This window comes from Leptodactylus fuscus, chromosome 8, assembly GCF_031893055.1.
Source record: "Leptodactylus fuscus isolate aLepFus1 chromosome 8, aLepFus1.hap2, whole genome shotgun sequence".
NCBI classification, from domain to species: domain Eukaryota; kingdom Metazoa; phylum Chordata; class Amphibia; order Anura; family Leptodactylidae; genus Leptodactylus; species Leptodactylus fuscus.
In genome coordinates, this window is record NC_134272.1 from 12,031,444 (window position 1) to 12,054,774 (window position 23,331).

General features: G+C 46.8%; 1 protein-coding gene across 2 annotated transcripts in view; it reads left to right on the forward strand.

Moving 5' to 3' along the window:
• ARHGAP17 (Rho GTPase activating protein 17) overlaps nt 1–23,061 on the forward strand; it is a 57,273-nt gene extending 34,212 nt beyond the window's left edge. The window contains exons 3-21 of one of the 2 annotated variants that reach the window (XM_075284083.1): nt 4,434–4,538; nt 4,662–4,738; nt 5,380–5,491; nt 6,400–6,476; nt 6,905–7,016; nt 7,407–7,475; nt 9,210–9,291; nt 10,309–10,436; nt 10,526–10,637; nt 11,427–11,508; nt 12,439–12,519; nt 13,147–13,260; nt 14,191–14,282; nt 14,391–14,541; nt 14,920–15,132; nt 15,214–15,365; nt 15,458–16,036; nt 16,684–16,707; nt 19,758–19,843. In XM_075284083.1, the coding sequence (XP_075140184.1) occupies nt 4,434–4,538; nt 4,662–4,738; nt 5,380–5,491; nt 6,400–6,476; nt 6,905–7,016; nt 7,407–7,475; nt 9,210–9,291; nt 10,309–10,436; nt 10,526–10,637; nt 11,427–11,508; nt 12,439–12,519; nt 13,147–13,260; nt 14,191–14,282; nt 14,391–14,541; nt 14,920–15,132; nt 15,214–15,365; nt 15,458–16,036; nt 16,684–16,706 (2,361 nt within the window). In that variant the 3' untranslated portion in view covers nt 16,707; nt 19,758–19,843. Of the gene's footprint in view, nt 1–4,433; nt 4,539–4,661; nt 4,739–5,379; nt 5,492–6,399; nt 6,477–6,904; nt 7,017–7,406; nt 7,476–9,209; nt 9,292–10,308; nt 10,437–10,525; nt 10,638–11,426; nt 11,509–12,438; nt 12,520–13,146; nt 13,261–14,190; nt 14,283–14,390; nt 14,542–14,919; nt 15,133–15,213; nt 15,366–15,457; nt 16,037–16,683; nt 16,708–19,757 lie in introns of both variants that reach the window. The other variant, XM_075284082.1, reaches the window with a different exon arrangement.
• The last annotated feature ends 270 nt before the right edge of the window (nt 23,062–23,331 follow it).

Consider the following 23,331-nt stretch of genomic DNA (forward strand, 5'->3'; position numbering starts at 1 on the left):
TACTTATCCTGTATTATACTCCAGAGCTGCACTCACTATTCTGCTGGTGCAGTCACTGTGTACATACATTACATTACTTATCCTGTATTATACTCCAGAGCTGCACTCACTATTCTGCTGGTGCAGTCACTGTGTACATACATTACATTACTTATCCTGTATTATACTCCAGAGCTGCACTCACTATTCTGCTGGTGCAGTCACTGTGTGCATATATTACATTACTTATCCTGTATTATACTCCAGAGCTGCGCTCACTATTCTGCTGGTGCAGTCACTGTGTGCATACATTACATTACTTATCCTGTATTATACTCCAGAGCTGCGCTCACTATTCTGCTGGTGCAGTCACTGTGTACATACATTACATTACTTATCCTGTATTATACTCCAGAGCTGCACTCACTATTCTGCTGGTGCAGTCACTGTGTACATACATTACATTACTTATCCTGTATTATACTCCAGAGCTGCACTCACTATTCTGCTGGTGCAGTCACTGTGTACATGCATTACATTACTTATCCTGTATTATACTCCAGAGCTGCGCTCACTATTCTGCTGGTACAGTCACTGTGTACATACATTACATTACTTATCCTGTATTATACTGCAGAGCTGCGCTCACTATTCTGCTGGTACAGTCACTGTGTACATACATTACTTATCCTGTATTATACTCCAGAGCTGCGCTCACTATTCTGCTGGTGCAGTCACTGTGTACATACATTACATTACATTACTTATCCTGTATTATACTCCAGAGCTGCGCTCACTATTCTGCTGGTGCAGTCACTGTGTACATACATTACATTACTTATCCTGTATTATACTGCAGAGCTGCGCTCACTATTCTGCTGGTACAGTCACTGTGTACATAAATTACATTACTTATCCTGTATTATACTCCAGAGCTGCGCTCACTATTCTGCTGGTACAGTCACTGTGTACATACATTATATTACTTATCCTGTATTATACTCCAGAGCTGCGCTCACTATTCTGCTGGTACAGTCACTGTGTACATACATTACATTACTTATCCTGTATTATACTCCAGAGCTGCGCTCACTATTCTGCTGGTGCAGTCACTGTGTACATACATTACATTACTTATCCTGTATTATACTCCAGAGCTGCGCTCACTATTCTGCTGGTGCAGTCACTGTGTACATACATTACTTATCCTGTATTATACCCCAGAGCTGCGCTCACTATTCTGCTGGTACAGTCACTGTGTACATAAATTACATTACTTATCCTGTATTATACTCCAGAGCTGCGCTCACTATTCTGCTGGTACAGTCACTGTGTACATACATTACATTACTTATCCTGTATTATACTCCAGAGCTGCGCTCACTATTCTGCTGGTACAGTCACTGTGTACATACATTACATTACTTATCCTGTATTATACTCCAGAGCTGCGCTCACTATTCTGCTGGTACAGTCACTGTGTACATACATTACTTATCCTGTATTATACACCAGAGCTGCGCTCACTATTCTGCTGGTACAGTCACTGTGTACATACATTACATTACTTATCCTGTATTATACTCCAGAGCTGCGCTCACTATTCTGCTGGTGCAGTCACTGTGTACATACATTACATTACTTATCCTGTATTATACTCCAGAGCTGCGCTCACTATTCTGCTGGTGCAGTCACTGTGTACATACATTACTTATCCTGTATTATACCCCAGAGCTGCGCTCACTATTCTGCTGGTGCAGTCACTGTGTACATACATTACATTACTTATCCTGTATTATACTCCAGAGCTGCGCTCGCTATTCTGCTGGTGCAGTCACTGTGTACATACATTACATTACTTATCCTGTATTATACTCCAGAGCTGCGCTCGCTATTCTGCTGGTACAGTCACTGTGTACATACATTACATTACTTATCCTGTATTATACTCCAGAGCTGCGCTCACTATTCTGCTGGTACAGTCACTGTGTACATACATTACATTACTTATCCTGTATTATACTCCAGAGCTGCGCTCACTATTCTGCTGCTACAGTCACTGTGTACATACATTACATTACTTATCCTGTATTATACTCCAGAGCTGTGCTCACTATTCTGCTGGTACAGTCACTGTGTACATACATTACATTACTTATCCTGTATTATACCCCAGAGCTGCGCTCACTATTCTGCTGGTGCAGTCACTGTGTACATACATTACATTACTTATCCTGTATTATACTCCAGAGCTGCGCTCACTATTCTGCTGGTACAGTCACTGTGTACATACATTACATTACTTATCCTGTATTATACTCCAGAGCTGCGCTCACTATTCTGCAGGTACAGTCACTGTGTACATACATTACTTATCCTGTATTATACTCCAGAGCTGCGCTCACTATTCTGCTGGTACAGTCACTGTGTACATAAATTACTTATCCTGTATTATACTCCAGAGCTGCGCTCTGTTTACATCCTGTATCACTCCAGCTGTGATGAAACCTCCTCGGGCCCTGAATCTGGACGTTGTAGTTGTGCAGCATTTGGGGAATTGATGTGATGGGTTGACTTACTGAACAGCTGCACCCCGGGTTGTGGTGTTGCTTTCCATGGTGACTGTCTCCTGTGCCCGGGCGCTGTGGCTGACATGTCACATACAGATTGTGTACGGCTCGGGGCCGCTGCTGACTATAGATCACTCTCTCACTTCTCTGTATCGTAAAGCAGTTTAGGCCTTTGGCTGGATTTGTGTCTCACGGTTCTCTCTGCCAAGTCTGAGTCACTATCTCTGGACCAGGGAGACTCGGGGCAGGTGGAGAATTCGGCTTAACCCTCTCACTGACCGGTGACTTTGGCTTCCATCCAGTTTGATCATTCTAAACTGGGTCACTCCAGGTCACCTGGGGAAGAAGCCCCTGATCGGGCCCCATCGCTGTTATCCAGAGCAAGTGATCAGAGATTTCAGGAGGAGACTTGTCATTTTATAGGCCAGTAATCTGTTGTTTGCAGCTTGGAGGAAGTTCAATACATGGGAAGGGTCTTGGCGGAACGGAGCACCACAGTTTGTTCCTGCACAGCGCCACTCCTATCCCAGTACTGTCCAGGTATTGCAACTCCCGTCCCATCCAGTTAAAGGTCTTAGCACTGTGTTTGCACTAGAGAAAATGGCATTGGGTCCGGGCCTGACTTCTAGGACGCTCAGGAAGTGATGGCCTATCCCAGCATACTATGCCAATATCTGTGGGACAATATGGGACGGGCTCAGGTCATTGCTGACTGTGCAATATGACTGTGGCAACTGAGAAGCTAGAAAAATCCAGGGGGCGCCCTATGTCACTCTAACACCTCACCCCACAATGCAGTTTTAGGGTTTCTGGGTTGTGGGTGCTAGAATACCATTTTATTGCCGTCAATCACTTGAATGAGACTGAGCTGCAGACAGGCCTTGTGACCAATGAATGTGTTGACTCCTGTCAGATGCCTGTAGGATGGAGAGGGATCCCCGGTGTCCCCCGTTGGGCTCCTGTGCCGCTGACCATTGATGGCCGCAGTTACGTTCCTCCTCCCGCTGCTTTGTTCTGTTTGACGTTTCCAAGGGATTAAGTGGGATTTCTGCAGCAGATCTCTTGTACCATGTGACGTTCCGTCCGCGGCTTGGAAACCTAGCACAAGTCTCTTTCTTTTCCTTCTGCTTTTGTTAATCGCCTTCAGTTCCAAAAAACAGGGACATTCCTCAGCCGGCTGTGTATAAGGGCTCATTCATACACGATCCGGGGGAATATAATGCAAAAGTGCCGGCCAATGCAAGCTCTACCGATTCTTGCAACGTCTACCAAGGCCAAGTGGGGGTGTCTGGGGGTGTCTTTTTAAAAAACTGGGGGTGTCACTGGGGGTGTCTTTTTAAAAAAAAAAAAAAAAAAAAAAAAATTTTTGGTTCTCTGTGCAATGTTGCATGCTTATTTTGGCTTTAACTTCTGGTAGCGAGGAACTCTGCACGCTTAAAGGCATTATCCAGAACTGTGATATTGATTGCCGCGGCCTCTTCACTATTTACCATGTACAGCGCCTTACATTGTATAGTGGCTGCGCTTGGTATTGCAGCTCAGCCCCATTCATTTGAATAGGACTGAGTTGCAGCTTGGCCGTGGATGTGATGACCAGTGGATGTGATGTCACGGTCAGTACCCCAGTCCTGGTCTGACTTCTCGTCATTGCTATGAACAGCGCCATACATTATGTAGTGGCTGTAGCTGGTATTGCACAAAGTTCTATCATTCATTTGCTTGGGACGGAGCTGCAGTACTAGTGTGCCTAGCAAACCATGTAGAGGCCACAGTGGTCACCCGAGTGCCTCAGCCCCTGCAAACCGCTCATCAGAGTTGGCGGCGGGAGTCAAACACCCTTATTATCTGAAAATGATCGAATCCTTGTATCTTACCTTTTTATAGATTGAAAGACGCCTGGACACGGTGCGGTTGGTTTGCCACAATACTCACAAGAAGCTTCAGAGCTGCTTACAGGTGCCGTCTGCCGCTGACCCAGAGAAGAGATATGTAAGTACAATCCCCGGGGGATGACTGTGATACCGGTATGGCTGCAACCAGGACAGGATGAACGATCAATATCTGGTCAGGGTTACAAGAAGCCTTCAGAGTAACCCTTTGTTTCCTTTACAGAAAAAATTGCCCCTTATGGGTGTGTCGCAGTCCTTGATGGAAGGTTGTTTACAGCTCAGCGATGAAACCCTCTTAGGGTAAGTTCTATAGGTGCTCAGACATATGTCCGCCAATTTTAAATGGGTTTTCCAGGATCAGGATATTGATGATCCATCCGAGGAATATCAGATTGTTGGAGTCTGACTCCTGGTATCCCTACAAGTCAGCAGGCGCCATCACATTTGGCCAAGGCCCGATAATCGCCCCTCACTGTTTCCATTGTTTCATACACCGCCACACTGTCAACACTACAATGTCCTGCACCGCTGCAAGAGAAAGTGTGGCATTCTGCAGCACCAACCAATGTAAACAGCTTGCAGCACTCGTTCGTTCCAACAGATGATCAACACAGATGCCAAAAAACCCAGTCCACCAGCCATCTAATATCTCTGGACTATGCGAAGGATAAGCCATCCATATTATGCTCCCAGAAAGCCCCTTCATTCTTTTTAGGGACCCTGATTTAATTTCTTGTCCATAAAGTTGGTCGGTGACGTTGATTTATTTGTCTCTCCCTTTGGGAATGAACATGCATGCTCGGCCAATCCCAGACTGCAGGTTTATGAAACAGTGAAAGAAGATGGCTTCCTATATGTTATGGCCAGCTTCACCCTGACATGCAGAAAGTCTTACAGCCACGTCTTTGTGCTAGATTCATTGGGATATTTCTGTCTTGCAGAAAGACTTTACAGTCCTGTGGAGACGCGGAGCAGCGGCTGGCCCAGGAGCTCGCTCAGCATGAATTACAAGTCGAAAAGGACATCTTAGAGCCCTTAAACCAGCTGACGGAGGTAAATCCATGTCTGAGACGTCAGTGTAACGTTTTATATCAACGTTCACAGTGAAATGGGGTAAAGGGGCTGCCAAGGATTGAGGAGGATTTCCCCAAGAGCTGGTGATGGATTGCCTTGCCACCCCGTGGCCGCTGATCTCTGCAGACTCTCTGTAGCTATGGTTTGCTGTACATGTGTATATAATATATACTGCTTAACCCAGTGCATGTTACGGCACATCAATGCTACAAGATGTCACCAGAGACATGCACAGGAAACGGGGGTGTGACAGTGACTACCAGGCTCAGGGGCTTAAGGGGTTCTAAAGGCCTCCAAAGCAGAAGTAGATGCCAATGTTTTGTTCTTTGCTGATTTCATCGTATTTTATTCCTTTTTACAGCCATGTCTTAAAGAGAACCTTTCATGGTTTGGGGCACAGGCAGTTCTATATACTGCTGAATTCAGTGCACTGTCGGCTTTCCCGATCTGTGCCCCGGGTGAAGAGCTATCGGTGCCGGTACTGTAGCTCTTCATCATCAGAAGGGCGTTCCTGACACTCAGTCAGGAACGTCCTTCTCCACAGCAGCGCCTATAGCTGTACAGTGTGAGCGGGGAGGAATGCCCCCTCCCTCTGCTCACAGTGCTCGCCCATAGACGAGTATTATCAGGAGGGGAGGGGGCGTTCTTCCCCGCTCACACTGTACAGCGCATTAGGCGCTGCTGTGGAGAAGGACGTTCCTGACAGTTTGTCAGGAACGCCCTTCTGACTGTAAAGAGCTACAGTACCGGCACCGATAGCGCTTCACCCGGGGCACAGATCGGGAAAGCCGACAGTGCACTGAATTCAGTGTATAGAACTGCCTGTGCCCCAAACCCATGAAAGGTCCTCTTTAAACTATTCTATGTTTCAATGTACCTTAATCCAGGTTGACATCCCCAACATTCAGAAGCAGAGGAAGCAGCTGGCTAAGCTAGTACTGGACATGGATTCTGCCCGGGGAAGGTGAGACAATGCAGCTTTTTTTTAATACATCTATCTATCTATCTATCTATCTATCTATCTATCTATCTATCTATCTATCTATCTATCTATCTCTGGGAATCCTCCAAGACACATTTACTGTTCCAAATCTATTACCACAAGACAAACATAGGAGTGACAAGTAGACAAGTATTACAGTAGTCAGTAGGAGTTACAGATCTCGCCTGAGTTCATGGCTACCTCCCGCATCCTCATAATAATGATGTCTGACATATAAGCCATACAGATCTGTAACCAGAATACTCCGACCATAATGATGTTGTAGACGGTTTTCCCCTTTGCCACTACTCTTCCTTTACTCCAGGACCTGGTCCTGTCCCCCATCATCCTCCTTTCCCTGCTGGATTGCCATATAACAATACTCAATGACCGGTTTCCTCTGTCTGTAGGTATAACCAAGCCCAGAAATCCTCCAGTACTAATTTCCAAATGCAGCCGGGGAAGCTGGACTCTTTAAGAGAAGAGATGGAAGAAGCGGAGAATAAAGTGGAGCAATGCAAGGTGAGCCTGTGCCAGACAGACAGACAACCAACGTCCTTTATAGTAAGAGGTTTATCCTGTTAATGGGATTTATCATCTTCTTGCAGGGTAGGGTATAAATGTCACTAATGGTCCAATCTGAGGGGACCCCAAGCAATTTCCAGAACAGGGGTCCACAAGTGCCCTATGTAACTGCAGAGGTGCTGTGTATACAGGACAGCCGCTTTCTTCCATCAGAAAGTCATCCCAGAAAACCCCATAAACTTGAGTGAAGAGCTGGCCAAGCGTGTTCTTCATCGCCATGGGGCACTTGTGGACTCTGTGCTGATATAGATATTGTATATATGTTTGTGTATAGGTTACCACATGTGACTATATGTAAACCATGACTTCCGTTTCCTTGTCTTGCAGGATCAGCTGGCAGCTGATATGTATAATTTTCTCTCCAAAGAAGGGGAGTACGGTCAATTTTTTGTCACGGTAAGTGCTACCGATCTGGTCGTTGGCATATATACTAGCTTGTGGTGTGTCATAGAGACAGTAAGTAAGGGTGGGTGGGCTTGTACATGTGTTCTCACACATCTGGGGTAAACCACTTGGTTTTTATGTCCTATCCACAGGATAGAGGATAAACTGCTGATCATTCAGTCACTAGGACCCCTGCCTATTATGAGAACAGATTCCCAGCCCCTTGTCCTAATGGAGTGACAGGTCCGGCATGGGCACTGCCGCTGCATTCACTAAGGGTCTGCCGGAAACAGCGGAGTCCAATGATCTGCTTTTTTTCTGGTAGTGCCTTAGACATTGAATGGATCTGCAACGTGCATGCTTGGCCGGGGTCTCCGTTCGGACATGGAATTGGACCCCTATTCTCATGATTGGTAGAATACTAGTGGTTGGACCCCACTTCACCCATCGACATTATATAGATTGGAGCATAACATTAGAACGTGGGCCGGTCCCTTTAAGGTCATAGGAGGGAGAGGGGAATACTAAGCTGCAACATTGTTCACAGCCTGTATACACGCTCCCCACCGCTGGGATGCCGTACATCGCCCACAGCCTGTATACACGCTCCCCACCGCTGGGATGCCGTACATCGCCCACAGCCTGTATACACGCTCCCCACCGCTGGGATGCCGTACATCGCCCACAGCCTGTATACAGCTTTTAAGTGTTTTTTCATATCCTGGACAATCCCTTTAAGATGAAGAAACCATAGTTCTTCTTATGTTGGATGTGCCATCATGTCATGTGCTGTGCATCTCATTTCTCGAGGAGATTGCAGTCATGTTGTGTTTTTTTTTTTTATGCATGTTTTTTTTAATTTCCTTCTCCCTTAAGTTGTGACGGTGTCATATGTGTCACTGACATGATCCACGGCTGACATTATGAGCCAAGGGCACAAAGGTAGTGCAAGCCTATAAACAGCCGGCACACCTTTATTTGCAGGTGTTTGAGGTGAAGCCGTCATGTCAGGTCTCTTATGTTACTCGTGGCTTTCATGGCAGTAAGATGGGAGAAGATAAGTCACTGCTGATGCGTAGCGTCCATGGCAGTACTGCCACCATCTTGGATTTTGTGCAGTTTTTATTTTTCCATAAGGAGCCGCTGCTTGTCAGTTGTAGTAATATTATGTATTTGACGAAACTCTCTGGCGACCAAGTCACCGTAGAGCCCTAACCTCACATCACATGTCGTCACCTTTTATGAGATTTGGATTTTTATTTGACAGCCATGAAACTCGAAATCTAGAAGCAAAAGTTGGCTGGGCCAGTGCGATTTCATATGTGATCAGACCAGTCCTGCAGGTTCAAGAGGTTTTTCTTAATTTACATATATAGGGAAACTCCATATAGAAAACGTCTCCATCTTTGAGAGCATTATAACACAGCGCCACTCGTGTCCGTGGGTGGTGTTTGGTATTGCAGTATTGCTTGGCCAGGGCTAAGCTGCAGTAGCAGACATAGGCTGTGGACTAGAGAGGTGCAAGTGAAATCCAGATCCCTGTTTTGTAACCACCTTACATGCCCCTCCATTGTGGTCCTAGTAGACGGCAGGCGGGCCCAGGGCCGGATCATGGCTGATGGTGAGCGGCCAGTTGTATGAGCAGGTATAGGTTGCCTTTTCTGTTTTTTTCAGGTCTGTACATCACACACACGTCTCACCCGCCTCATTGTGTTTTGTTTCTTTGTCTGTGGGTTACGTCTTCAGTTATTAGAGGCACAAGCAGAATACCATAGAAGAGCACTAGCAGTTTTAGAAAAAGCACTGCCTGAAATCCAGGCCCAGCAAGGTAACCGCTCACAGCCGCCTGGCTTCTTGCACCCCTCTCAGCTTTGGCTTGACCTCACCCTCCAGCACAATGTCTCCTGCATCTGCTTCTTACTCTCTGGACCCTGAAGGGGCAATGCCATGGGCCGGCCTGAGCTCTTCAGTGCCCCCTGCAGGCGGGTAGTGATAAAGCAGGCGGTTGCTCTTTTTTTTCCCTGCTAGTCTCTCTAACTTTCACTCCTTTTATTTGCTGTGATTTCTATTTCTGCATCTTTTCTCCATCACTTACACTGGTTTGCTGCCATAGTAGTGAGACGCTTTATGTATTAACCCCAATGAATACAATTGAGTGTAAAATACACTGGGGCGCCTTCCTATTGACCTGTAATACCAACATGGTGTAAAAACTCCCTAAATGTCCTTCCATTTGCCTCCAGGGTGGAGCACAGACTTCCTATTCCTTATCCTGTGTTCAGTCGCCCCTGCTCAGACTTTGTAGGTGAACTTAGGAGCAACCAAGTGGCCTGTATGACACAACACTGAGGTCGTGTGGTCTCCTATAAGGAATCCATATCCCCTCCCTGCACTGTCACACCGAAATATTGCACACATGAACCAACCCTTAAAGGAGGTGACAAGTTCATAGGTGACAGCGTCCATGGAATATTTCGGCCCACAATTCTTAGTTTTTCCAGCTCGTGGTAAAAGAGATAGGACATGAGGAGGGATTGCTGGAGTGACATGAAATCTATAGGCCCCAAATCATTCCTGCTTGTAATGTGTATAGGACAACGAGAGGGTTTGCCGTAGTCACATGAAATATATAGGCCCAAAATTCTTAATGCTAATGGATATAGGTGGGTTTGCGAAGCCTCATGGCTGGGTCCAGCATCAGTCTATCCCCGTGCTTAAAGGGATCTTGGGGATTCTTTGCTCTCTGCTTCTTTAACTCTCTTCACTTTCTATAACGTTTAGTTGTTCTCCATCTTTGCTTCTGCTTCTTCCTCTCTCCTCCATCATGTCCTTCATATCGTTCCAGATAAGTGGACGGAGAAGCCGGCGTTCGGCACAGCACTAGAAGAGCACTTGAAGCGGAGTTCGCGGGAAATTGCTATTCCCATTGAAGCCTGTGTGATGATGCTGCTTGAAACGGGGATGAAGGAAGAGGTGGGCGGCCATATCACTGTGTCCTCTCTCTTGACCCCATGTACGAGTCCTGGAATGGACCTCACCGTTAACCCTATTATCTCCTACAGGGATTGTTCAGGATAGCCGCCGGGGCCTCGAAGCTCAAGAAGCTAAAGGCAGCTCTGGACTGTTCCACGTCCCATCTGGAAGAGTTTTACTCAGACCCGCACGCTGTGGCAGGTGAGATACAGACATGGTCTTACACCTCTGTTAGCGGCGGAGCTTTCTTATAACCACCCATTGGTTTGGCTGGGTTACAATGCTGGGGCCAGAGTGGTTTCCAGCCAAAGCACGATCTGCATGCAGATAATTTGTGTGGGTTTCCTCCAATAACTTCTGATTCCAGTTACAGTCCAAGGAAAAAAAAAGTTGGCAGTGGATTTTTTTTTCCCATGCTAGACTGTGTTTGAGGTTGGAAAATTAAATTGTGGCCAGATAGTGAAGAAAATGCGCCCGGGGAAAGGTATCCGCACAGAGATCACAATCTCTAAGACGTACAGAGAAGGGGCAGAAGTTTTGGCATTGTTGGTTCACAGTTCAGCTGCTGCAATACTAGACATGGCCTAAGGACTAAAGGGCAAAGTATATTTTATGATGATTCTGATGATGAGTTAAAAGGGTGATCCATTTTATAAAGTGATGGCGTATTGTAAGAATATGCCGGCTTGTCACAATTGGTGGTAATCCGACCTTTGTAGTGCTGATTCAACGGTCTGGGCCCTTATTTCTGTCCTTGCCCAGCAAATAACCCTCACTGAGAATGGAATAGCACCCCCTAGTGGCTGTATGAAGGTGATTTGTAATATGAATTGTAGTAACAGTGTACCACTATACAGTATGTATGTGTGCATATCTATCTCTATCTATCTATCTATCTATCTATCTATCTATCTATCTATCTATCTATCTATCTATCTATCCATCTATCATCTATATATCTATATTCATTCATTCATTTCTTTTTTATAGGGGCATTAAAGTCTTACCTTCGGGAGCTCCCTGAACCTCTTATGACCTTTGCTCTCTATGATGAGTGGATCGCTGCTGGGAAGTAAGTCCTGGACTACGATGATAGAATTCTGTGGTGCGCACAATGATATTGATAAGCGAATGTGTCGGGGTGATTAGGGACAGTAAGCCCTCGCTCCATAAGGACGTGTCGATGGCTTAGTGTCCCATATAACACACCTTCATTGTCATCTGTTCCCGCAATAAAAAATAAAAAACCTTTATACTTACCTGGCTCCTGTACGCCCGGTGCTGGCCTAGTTCTTCAGTGAAGCAGGAGGAGTAAATTTTGGCTTCAATCTGCATGCGCCGTACCTATTGTACATCCCCAGCTTCAATGAAAAACTGCTCAGGCATTGGGAACACCAGACTCCTCAAACTTATCTGTAAGTAAATATAGAGGAGCAGGCACGAGGACATTGCTACAGGTCTATATGGGACAGTAAATCAGCACCTCTGGGTCTTTTAATGTCCCGAATTGATCTGAAAGATTCCCTTTTAAATGACGTATTCCCCATCATTCTACTATTACAAAGCATTGGGTTGCTTCAGTCAATTTAAGGGAGCGCTCCAGAATAAACAGGTGTTCTGTCTAGGAGATGGGTCTTATATGTTCTCTTACTCCCTGTTCCATGATCCTGCGTCACCTTCCCATGTTGCAGCAGCCATATGCAATGTAAACCTAATCCCCACTCAAATACTGTGGGCGATGTTATCAAATAGATTAACTGGTCGTCCAAATTTACTGGAAATTCTGCATTTTTACCGCCAAAATCCGCCACGTAAATAATTTCTCATTTTATGCATAAAAAATTGTGTTGTGATTGGCAGAGCCGTGCCGCCAGTGCATGTATTCTGGCTGCAGCGTGGGAACGTGCCCTCGTATCCTCCAGAGATCCCCCGTCAGGATCTTTTATTCCTTGGCTCCCTATTGACCTCCAGTGACTCACTCTTCATATATTTGTCTTCACAGCGTCCAAGACCAGAACACAAAGCTGCAGAGTCTGTGGGTCGTGTGCCAGAAACTACCCAAGCCCAACTTTGAAAACTTCAGGTGGGAGTCCGGCCTGTCCTGTTGTAATAAGGAGGGGGTTACATTGTGACATTGAGGAGGGGGGTGATAAGACAGAGCCTCATTTTAGTGGCTGATTTGAGGCTGTTCACATCTACATCGTAGGCTCGGTTTGGTACAGATTTTGTCATTTTCTAGAAAATATAGTGCAGCGTTTATTTTTTTCTGGGAAAATGACAGAAATCCAATAGAGCCCAGTGTGTGGAGCTTGTCAGGTGCCGAGGATGTCTCTTGTATAAATGACCTGGCACTCTCTCTCATTTTTGGATTTCTGCTCCTATGATGGAAATGTGACCATAGATAGACACCAGGGATTATCCGCAACCGTCTGCTGTAAAGGACATGTCATAAGGAATTGCATTGTACCTGTGTCAGCGTAAGACTTCATGCACATGGCCGAGGGTGCAATCCAAGTCTCTGCCCTTATCTGCATGGGAACGCAGACCCTTAAGACATGAAGCCCAAGATTACCTTCAGTGTCGTGAACCCTTATGGCTCTGCGGCCACCCCTAGTTCAGGATATCAACCTTGAAGTCTGAGCCCACGTCCATGTCCAAGCTGCCTATATTCTCCAGTAAACTATGTAACACCAGTCTCTGTGTCCTACAGGTATCTGGTAAAGTTCCTGGCCAAGTTGAGTCAAAGCAGCGATATCAACAAAATGACCCCCAGCAATATTGCAATTGTGCTCGGTCCAAACCTTCTGTGGGCGAAGCATGAAGGGTGAGTAACAAGACGGGTAAAGATGTATTGCTGTTGTACTAGGAAAACATGGGGCACAACTACAAAAATGATTAAAGGGCGATTACCATCCTGCTAGTGGCCCTTTAAGAGTCTTAGGAGATCGTTACTATTGGAATCATCTTAAGGCGAAGCTGCAAAGCCGTCCAAATCCTATAGATTTCCTTGAGTCACACAGCGCTGAACAGTCCTGGCTATAAACAGAGCGGTGTGGCAGGAGAGGAATGTGCGGAGCTGCGGTTTGGGTGTCACTTTGCTGTTCCCAGGCTTGTGGTTTCCCATCTTGGATAGACTCGGTGCACCCTCTATAATTTCCAGCACGCCGCACTCTTTGGCTGTGTATAGGCTTACCCACATCTGTGCGCAGACATATAATTTACATGTTTCTGTCGCTGTATAATTTCATCTCAGATGGTTTCTCCTCCGCTTCATCTTCTCTGTCTCTTTACGGTAAGTTTTGTTTGTGTAATGGAAGGAAGCGGCGTTCTCATTATGTAAAGAAGAAAGTAACAAATCATTGCTGAAAGACGAAGTGTCGAAAATTTTTGGTTACAAAAAGGAGCGCCCCATAATTCTTGTATAGATCATTAAAAAATTACCGAATCGTCCCGTGAATGGCTAAGACTATGCTGCCACCTGGTGGTCAAAGAGTATAACACTGTGTACGTCCATCTAATGAGTTATTTTTTTTATGTTAGAAACTTTGCAAATTGTCGGCCATGACTTGGTCACACAGAGAGCTGCCATGTTGAACTCTAATTCATGTTACTAATCGAGCGCCAACATATTCCACAGCGCTGTACAAAGGTTGTCATCGCTCCAGTGAGGACCATGTCATTTTCTCTGATGCAAACAGTATATGGACATTTCCATAGGAAGTAATTGATATTAAACATGTCGTTTGCTCTACAGGACACTGGCAGAGATCGCTGCGGCCACCTCTGTCCACGTGGTGACCATCATTGAGCCCATTATACAGCACGCCGACTGGTTCTTCCCTGAAGGTACCCTTTGTCTACATGTCACCATTGTACTGCTTTCGTAACCGTCTGATATTTCTATTGATGTTTGGGGATCTCTCCTCCACCTCCTGACACCACTTTCTGTTTCAGAGCTGGACTTTAATGTATCTGGTGCCTTTGCTGCGGCTGCACCGACAGCTCTTCAGAATAATGACACCGTGCACTATGAGTTTGGTGTCATGGAACGCAAGAGGCCAGTCAGCATGGCGATCATGGATGGCGACCATCTAAAGAAGGAAAAGTGAGTGAGAAATAAAGCTGTAGTATAGCTAGTGATAGGTCATCCATATCAGATTAGTGGGGGTGGCGCTGGTACAGAGAATAGCTCAGGAAACAGACAGCGCTGTTCTCTATGTAGTGGCCAGATGAGGTACTGCAAATCAGCTTCCATTCACTTGGATGGCACCTAAGATGCAGTGACTTGGTTCCGCCACTACACAGAGAACAGCGCTGTCTGCTTCCTGCTCCGTTCTCTGTGTATCAGCTGCTGAGAACAGCAAATCTGTGTGGGTGCTGGATGTCAGACCCTCACACGTCCTTAAACATTTTTAGCCTAGAAAATCCCTTTAAGTTAGTTTTTAGATTTTCCATTAAATACAATCTGTTTTTCTTCTTACAGCCTTGGCGTCAAAGTCTTAGACTTTCAGTTCAACACAAGGAGAAGTGGGACCTTAACACGAAAACATGTATCCCCTGCTTTTCAACCTCCCCTCCCACCCAGTGAAGGCGGATCACCCGCAGAGATGCCAGACTTCCCCACCCCTAATTCTGTGCCTGTTCACCCCGTGGCCTCTACAGAGCCGGCACCCATCTATGGGCAGGAGGAGTCCAGGTAAGGACAAGCCTGTCTTGGATTATTGCTGTGTCTTGGTCCGGGCTGACGTGATGTCATTTCTTGTTCCGTCATCTGCAGCTCAAACAAGACCAAAGAAACTCCTATAGCAACCACGCCGCCATCTCTACGGAACGGAACGTACTCGTCATCCAGTGCGAACGCAAACCAGTTAGCGGTTGTACCTGCACCACAAGGCACTGCCAACCCCAGTCCTCACTCCAGCAGACGAGGTAAATGAGCCCGTACATGGGGGCACCTGCCAGGGTGATGGACGGTTTTTCGGTTGGTTTTTTTTTCTAATTATATATCATTTGTCTTTTAGCTGCCAAGAAACCTGCCCCAGCACCCCCAAAGCCATCAAACCCCCCTCCTGTACAACCTGCAAACCAGAGTCTGCCAGTGACAGCTAATACGCCCCCTTCTGTCTCACCCAAACCCTCCAACCACAATCCTATTCCTCCAAGCACTACAAGTAACCAAGGAGGAACGGCGGCTCCTTCTGCCTATTCACATGGCACCTTACCACGCAGGCATTCAGGCAGCCAACCCATAATCCAGGCTCCCAATCACCCACCCCCACAGCCCCCCAGTCAGCCGACACCTCAGCCCAAACCCACCACAGGTGCAGTACCTACAGTCCCAAGCACAGAGCAGTCCCCCAGCCCTTCACACTCTCCAACACCTCCAGATACTCCTCCTCCTCTCGCCGACCCCCCGGGGTCACAGAGCGCCCTCCCAGAAGCCACGCTGACCTCTGGTCCACATAACACCGGGACACTTACCCGCCAGCGCCCAGTTCCTAAGCCCCGTATTCGACCCACAGTCCCTCCTCCACCCCAGCCCCCCACATCTCAAGTGTCTGTGGAATCTCAGCCGGGAACTGCATCGAAAGTCATCACCGGTGAGTACAGGGGGGCATTTGCACTCCACCTAATATTTTACTGAGGACTGTAGTGTAATACAAGCTAGTGATTATCTTCTGGGTTTGCTTTTTAGTTTTACTTTGCTGAACATGTAATGGTCCACACTCATGAGACCGTTATAAAGTGACACCATGTACCCGGACCCCCAAAGATACCCCAATATCAAGTGGATAGTTGGGGCATTTTTCTTTATGGCTTATCTTTGGGGTCGTGATCGATGATGGGTGGGGGGAGGGGGGGGGCTAGAGTTATAGTTCAGTGTTCCTTTAAGAGGTAAGAAGGGGCACTTTAGGAAAAATGAGACGTTACGAAACCCCCACTAGAATCTGAAGGTAAGCGTCCTGCAAATAAGAGGGGGAAGCCCCGCCATTATTTACATATGATGAAATGGGGCTTATGGATTCCTAAACCAAACCCCTTTAAGTTCTACTTTAACCCTTTGGCTCCTGATACTGGAGAGGTTGCTTTGGTTTGCACTGGCTGATACTGGCGATCACTGGCTGTTGCTTTCAGCTTGACACTAAGAGGTTAATATAGAAGGTCTAGAGGAGGGTCTTGGGTTGCCCACGGGCTGTGATGTGTGTGCAGCGCTTCCTAATAGTTCTGTCTATGGTGCCTTCAACAGGTTGGGAAAGTTACCGGTATTAAGGTTTGTACCCCGCTGACACCGTGCACCGCCTCCGTCTTGTATTGACAGCTTCTTGCCTGTGCTCTTGGCCTATTCCATGTCCATTTCACCCCATTTCATCCCCAATATTATTCAATCCACACCCCCAACACCTAAATCTGCACCTTCTCACCACCGTGCACCAAGTAAGGGGATGGATACACGTGAGGGATCGCGCTAGGTCTGTCCTATTATAGCTGTGTGCTTAACCCCTGCATTGACTGCAGCCTCCTACCTGTGTATTATAGACATCACGATCAGGGGATTGTGAAAAGATGGCTAAATCTCGCCCCCTACTGTCCGACACGTCAAGCAGCAGATTATCTCTTAGAACAACAAAGGATCAGACATGATGAAATCCAACCTGCCCTATCCTCTCCCTATACATTACATGTTCAGCCAGTCTCTCTGCATTCATCGGGTCCAGCTGCTATCTATGTAATGTATATGGCCGCCGTCACTATTCCTGTTTGTGAGGCCGCGAGCTTTCTAAAACCTCAGTCCTGGACCTAAAAACGCATCCCCAGCATCAGATAGCATTGCATGGCTTCTTGAGGCCCCTGTGCAGAATTGGGTATTGGCTAATGGCTGTGAAGACCCCCTAAGTTAGATGGTAGTGACGTGCGACCCCCTCAGTGCTGCCCCCGCCTGGTGATAGATGTAGTGTTTGCTTGCATGAATATGGCTGAGTTCTGCCTCCCCCACCTGACCCTGTTGTAAAGCCTGGTGTTATGGGGCAGCACCTTGTACGTATCTGACCGCACACCATTGTATCACGTGTCCTGTTAGCAGACATTACAGCGGTGTTCTTCACCCGGAGGCTCGCCGCAGGTTGTCAGGGCATGCTGGGAGTTGTAGTTTTACAACACAGGAGACAACAAAGGTGCAACACTGCATTATCAAGATTATATATGGCCATCCAGTGTTATTGGCTATATATATCCTTGCGTTACATTCTGCTTGCTGTCAGTAGGGGACGTTCCTGGTATCATGCTCGCGTATCTGTAGCCACAATCCCACCCACAGGTTGGCGCCAGTGATCATGACCGTGTCCCCGCTCCTTCTGGTTGGACGATTTGGATGTACATATTATTGGTTTCCATTCACTTACAGCAAGCAGACATTGTAAAATCAGAGAATATGATGTTGTTCCTCTGTTATTCCTCCTGGATAAGTTGGCTGTTACCAGTTATAAGGTGTTATTATATGGCGTGTTCTTATTCCATGTTTGCCCGGCTCGAACTAACCAATTTTATCAAACAATCCAGATGTGTGATGTGACATTATCAGTAACACTGACATTGGGAGGTGCTGATGGTAAGGAACGAGGCACGTGATTGGCCGAAACACACCTTACTGACACTTCTCCCCCTCCAATCACGCTTGGATGTTCATGTGTGCTGGGTACTAACCGTGTGTGGCCCTAACCAGGCTTGTGTGCACCAACTAATCCAGCATGTGGTCTCCACGGGGAAGGGGGGGTCATGGCTTACCACTAGACTCACGCACTCGGAGAATGAAACCGCGCACACTTACGGTGGTTAAGGTTTGTACCCTGCAATAGTTGTCTCTGTAGGGACCCCCTTGTTTACAGATTGGGGGACTTGAGTCATGATTTACTCCACCCTATTAACCCAGTCCATGATATTATGGGACATCAGGGAAAGCTTTTCCTTTTATAATACACCTTCCATTTAAAGGGGAACTCCGGATATAAAGACTGGACTTTACATAGATGGAGACAGAAACCATTGACATAGTCTTCCTCGTAGTAAGAAAACCACAACTCCAAGCATGCCCTGACGCTATAGGAGTCTCTTATGTGGATTTCCCCTTTATCTATAGACATCAATCAGACATTGCACACGCTGTTTGCACCATTAAGTCCTAGGGACAATTCTCATTGCAGCCTGAAGGGGTCGCTGCATATAGTATTATTCACTAATAGCCCCTTTATGTCATGTATACACTATAGTATAGCACCTTGTATTCTCCGCAGGGCAGATATGGAGGTTTACAGATCACACTGGGATTCTGCACCGCCACCAATAAGATGGAACTCCCCTTTAAGACTCCTCGCACTACATGAAATGTTCAGCGGTTTTGCATTTACTTTTCTTTACTGGTTTTGGACAGATTTTTTATGTGATTTCCTCTGTTCACATACGAAACTGCATTCACCGTTCTCCTGGTCGCCCTTAGAAGTAGGCGCTAGATTACCCCTCCCCCCAATAACCGCTCTGTGTGTACAGGATCCTGAGCTCATAGGATACACTGCTTATCCTTAAAGGGGTCATCCGGGATTAGAACACATGGACCTCTCGTCCATTGTCCACATGGCAGTGCTACAACTCTGTCCTAGTTCAAATAAATGGGACTGAGCCGCAGCATGGTCATGTGACCAACAGACGTGAGAAGGAACAAGTAGCCAGGACATGTTTTCTATCCCTTTAACTGGAAACCAACCTATTGCTCTTTCTAGGGGTTTGTCTGCTTATAGAAAACCCATTTTTAATTCCCCCATAGGGTCTTCAGGATAGCGTGATGGCGACCAGGTCAGGCCAGAGCTGTTGTCCTGGAGGACTTATTAGTGCCCCTTGTGTAATACCTCACTTTCCCTGCGGGAGTGCTGCAGGGCCATTGAACCACTTGGGCCTAGTGGCAGCTTCTCCTGTGATCAGTTTACCTTTTGGGGGATCCTTCTAAATTAAAGGGGTCAAAGTAAAATCTCCTTTAATGCTGAGGCCACACGTTCTGGAAACGTATTCGGCTCAAAAAACTGCAGCCGATCTGCAAGGTGTGACCTGGGCCTAACACTGGCACGTGTAACGTAAGACCAGGACAAGACGAGTAAAGGAAAGTATTTACAAAGTGGCTCCATGTTGTGTGTAGGTGTCAGACGATGGGAGTTGTAGTTATCTGCCGCCATCTTTTTAAAGCAGCCCCACCCCCTTCAATACGCACCGAGACTATACTGCGGTATACACTATCCTTATGTCGGTATTTTATGTATTTCTCGACCTCCCTTCCAGATCCGGTTCCGGGACATCCCTTTGCTGAATCTGTCTGTGCGGTTCCCATTGTAGATCCTCATCCGCTGCAGGTCGTCCTCCTCGAGACAGATGTGGAGAGCACCGCTCTGTAAGACGCAAGATGGAGGGGTCTGCGCTCCAAGACTGCGGACAGTCCAGCCCCGCGGACCCCTGACGCTCATCATGACAAGACCCAGCAGTGAGAAGCTTCTCCCCTTCCCCTCCCCCGCGGTTCTTTTTCTACATCCAGTTTTTGGAGGACTTTCAGTGACCTGGTGCGTCTTGCCCCTTGTGAGGACTGAGTGGACCAGCCGATATAATATATATATATTTCTAGTGTATGCCACTATTATATGACGTATATAGCCGGAGGGGGCAGACGCCTCTGCAGACATTCCACCGACACACTTCCATATGGGTTTATTTTTTCTGTTCTTCTGTTAACCCCTCACGCGCCTCGGATGTCGCAGGAGAACGTTTGGAGACCGCTCGCCACGATGATACACGATAATGTCAGAGAAGCTACAAAATAAAAGATGTCAAGGGCACGTCGTCTCTTTGGGAACTGCTGGCTTTCAGTTACCATCTAGAGAGTGTAAACCCTGCCTCACCCCCTCCCCCGATCACCTGACGGTAGGAACCTGTAGGCTCGTCCAATAGGTTTATGTTCCTTATCTGTATTGTACGGTGTCTGCTCCGCCATTACAGCATTACCAGCAAAAGTGGTGCATTGAGTTATACATGGTGCAGGGCTCCCGGGAGCATGACAGGGCCAGTTATCCTGCCCGGCCGCCCCGGACCCTGCATTAGGCATAATGCAGTATCTTACACTGGAGTGTTCCTATAGGACGTGTCTGGAGAAGTCAACGCTTGGTGGACCATGAGCCTCTCTATGGTATAGGGTGCTATCATAGAAGCTGAGCTCGCACGACGCTCCCCGCCCCCGCCCTCCTCTTGGGGGAAGCCATGGCCTACAAATCTGGAGCATCGCGTCTTCACCCTGTGTGTTGTGCCTCTGTTAGTCTTACCTGACATTGTCAAAGGGGTGTGTCCTTGCATCACTAATTGGACAACTTTATGGATACGATTGGTATCAGTCAGTTTATTTGTAAATTTACAGGAGTAATAACAGAGGAACGGCCCAATGAGGAAAGATGCTGCAGAATTATTTCAGAAGGGTGAGTGTCCCCTATAAGTAGACACAGGCGTGTATGTGTGTGTATGTATATATATATATATATATATATATATATATACACACACACATATGCAGTGTCCTCTGGTCCAGATATTTCCAGATCGTCCCGTCTCTTCAGTGTATACGTTGTATTTGGCCTGGTTCTATAGATGATACCCGTATATACTACACAACCTGTAGATATATAGTGTGAGGCGATGTCTGTGGTTTTGATACTTCTATGTCTCCTGTTCCCCGCCCATATGACTGCACAATCTCCGCTCTATTTCCCATTACCACTAGCAGGCGCTGTGGATGACCTATCTAGCTATGGTATACACTATATACTGCTCCCTGATGTAGTGCCTTAGAGCCAACGTCACTGATGGCGCCCCCCTTACCCGTATAGTGTTGTACTGAACGTTATTGCCCATCCCCCTGCTATGGCACATTTCCTCTCCTTATTGACAGGTGTAATAAAGGAGTCTCCTAACATGTGGCATTTACATGGATCTATCTTTAGGGGTCCGAGCTAGGACACATCTGCAGTAGATCCATATACTGAGGAGTACCTGCAGCCACCACTAGGGGGTGCCTATAATGTACAGTATGCAGGTGCGCCCTCTGGTGGTTACCACACAAAGCACAGCAAAGGCGAGGTATTGCAGCTACAATACGCTTCTTAAAGGGCTGGCCGGAGCCAGAAAAAAAATTAATTACTTATTTTACATTTGGGAAGACAATAAACTTACTAATTTATGTTCTCTTTCTGAATTACACTCCTGGTCCACATGAAGGAGCGTCTGTAACCCCCTGTACATAAGAGGGCGCTGCCTCTGTGCTGAAGGGCCCATGTCATTAGCTAAGTCCCTTCTGTCTCTGCAGCCACCATGATGGACAAGGGGGCTTCATACTTAGATCTGTACACGCCGGGCAGGCTGGGAAGTTTTCCATATCTTGGGACGTGAACGCGTTTCTAACCCGTAGCCTGGATCTTATGTCTAGAAACGCGTGAGCCTGTCTATGGCTATGGAGGAAGCGGCCACAACCCTCGTCATGGCGTCACAAGACCGCACACAGCTGGAAAATGTTTTTTGTTTTTTTTTCCTCTGGTATCAGGCAACCCCTTTAAGATGAAAAGACCCCTAACGTGGCCTGCACCCGCCTCTACCACTAGTCACTAGATTGTGGTTGGTTAGTCTTTAGGACCCGATGTTGTAGAACTACATCTCCCAGCATGCATGCTTTTCATCATCTTCTTGGAGCTACCAATAGAAGTGAGTGGAGGATGATGGGAGTTGTAGTTTCACAGCAGGCGGAGTGCTCAGGGCAATGTTACCTGTGTAGCCAAGCACTGACCATGTCTATGAGCCGCACTGTCTCCCCCTGCCACCAGGGGGCCTATTACCTGAGCTAGGTTACCCTTATAACCCTATTTGTGCTCACAGGCAAATACTAATCCCTTGCGGTCTGCATGAAGGCATCTATAGGTCCCCCCCCCCCCCCCCATTTGCATTCCTACAGTCTTGCAGACCCCATATGTTGCAGAGAAGGGGTTTATTTTATATTGGGAGGGGAAGGGGTTGACCAGGGGCCTTATAAACTCATCACAGAGCTAATATGATGAGTTTCTGAAAACCAGAATGTGTGTGTACATATCTATATATAAATTTTTTTTTTATTTTTTTTTTTGAGGCGCAGTGCTTCTCCCAACCTGCAGGTGGCGATAGAGCGGTCGCCATTCTGATCCGATCACTCGATCTGCAGTTAGTTTTTGACATTTTTGATGTTTTTGGGTTTGATCCCTTTTCCTGGCACTGTCGCCCCCTGACCCGGGCGCTTTCTGTGCAGGTTCAGAGCATGGGATTTTTTTTTTTATTTTTTAAACTTTTTCTGGTCGAAATCCATTTTGCTAGAACCGTTTTTCTCGCTCTCGCCATCTGTTGTGTTCGGCGCTGCCCTGTCCCTCTTAGTTTTGCTGTTGGGCCCGGAGTTAGCGCACGGCATCTATCGTGTACTTTGGATATGGACGGATACAAATGTGATATAAATTATATATTTTTGGCACACTTTAAGGAGGTTTCTGTTTAAATACATTTCCTGTTTCTAAGGAAATAAAATACGGTTGTGAGGTAAATCCTTTGTCTCGTGTTTTTTCTAAAGATTTCCAATAATGGCAGCTATTTATCAGAAACAGCGCCACCCTTGTCCGTAGGCTGCGTCTGGTATTGCAGCTTTATTTTCATTTTAAATGCTTTATACTGAGCTGCAATACTAGATACAACCTGTGGACAAGGGGGCGCCGTTTATGGCATAAAATCTGAATTGCTGTGTGTGTTGCCAGACCTCTGGAGATGGCCACCAGGGGGCCACACACAACAGCTTTGCAGGTGTATA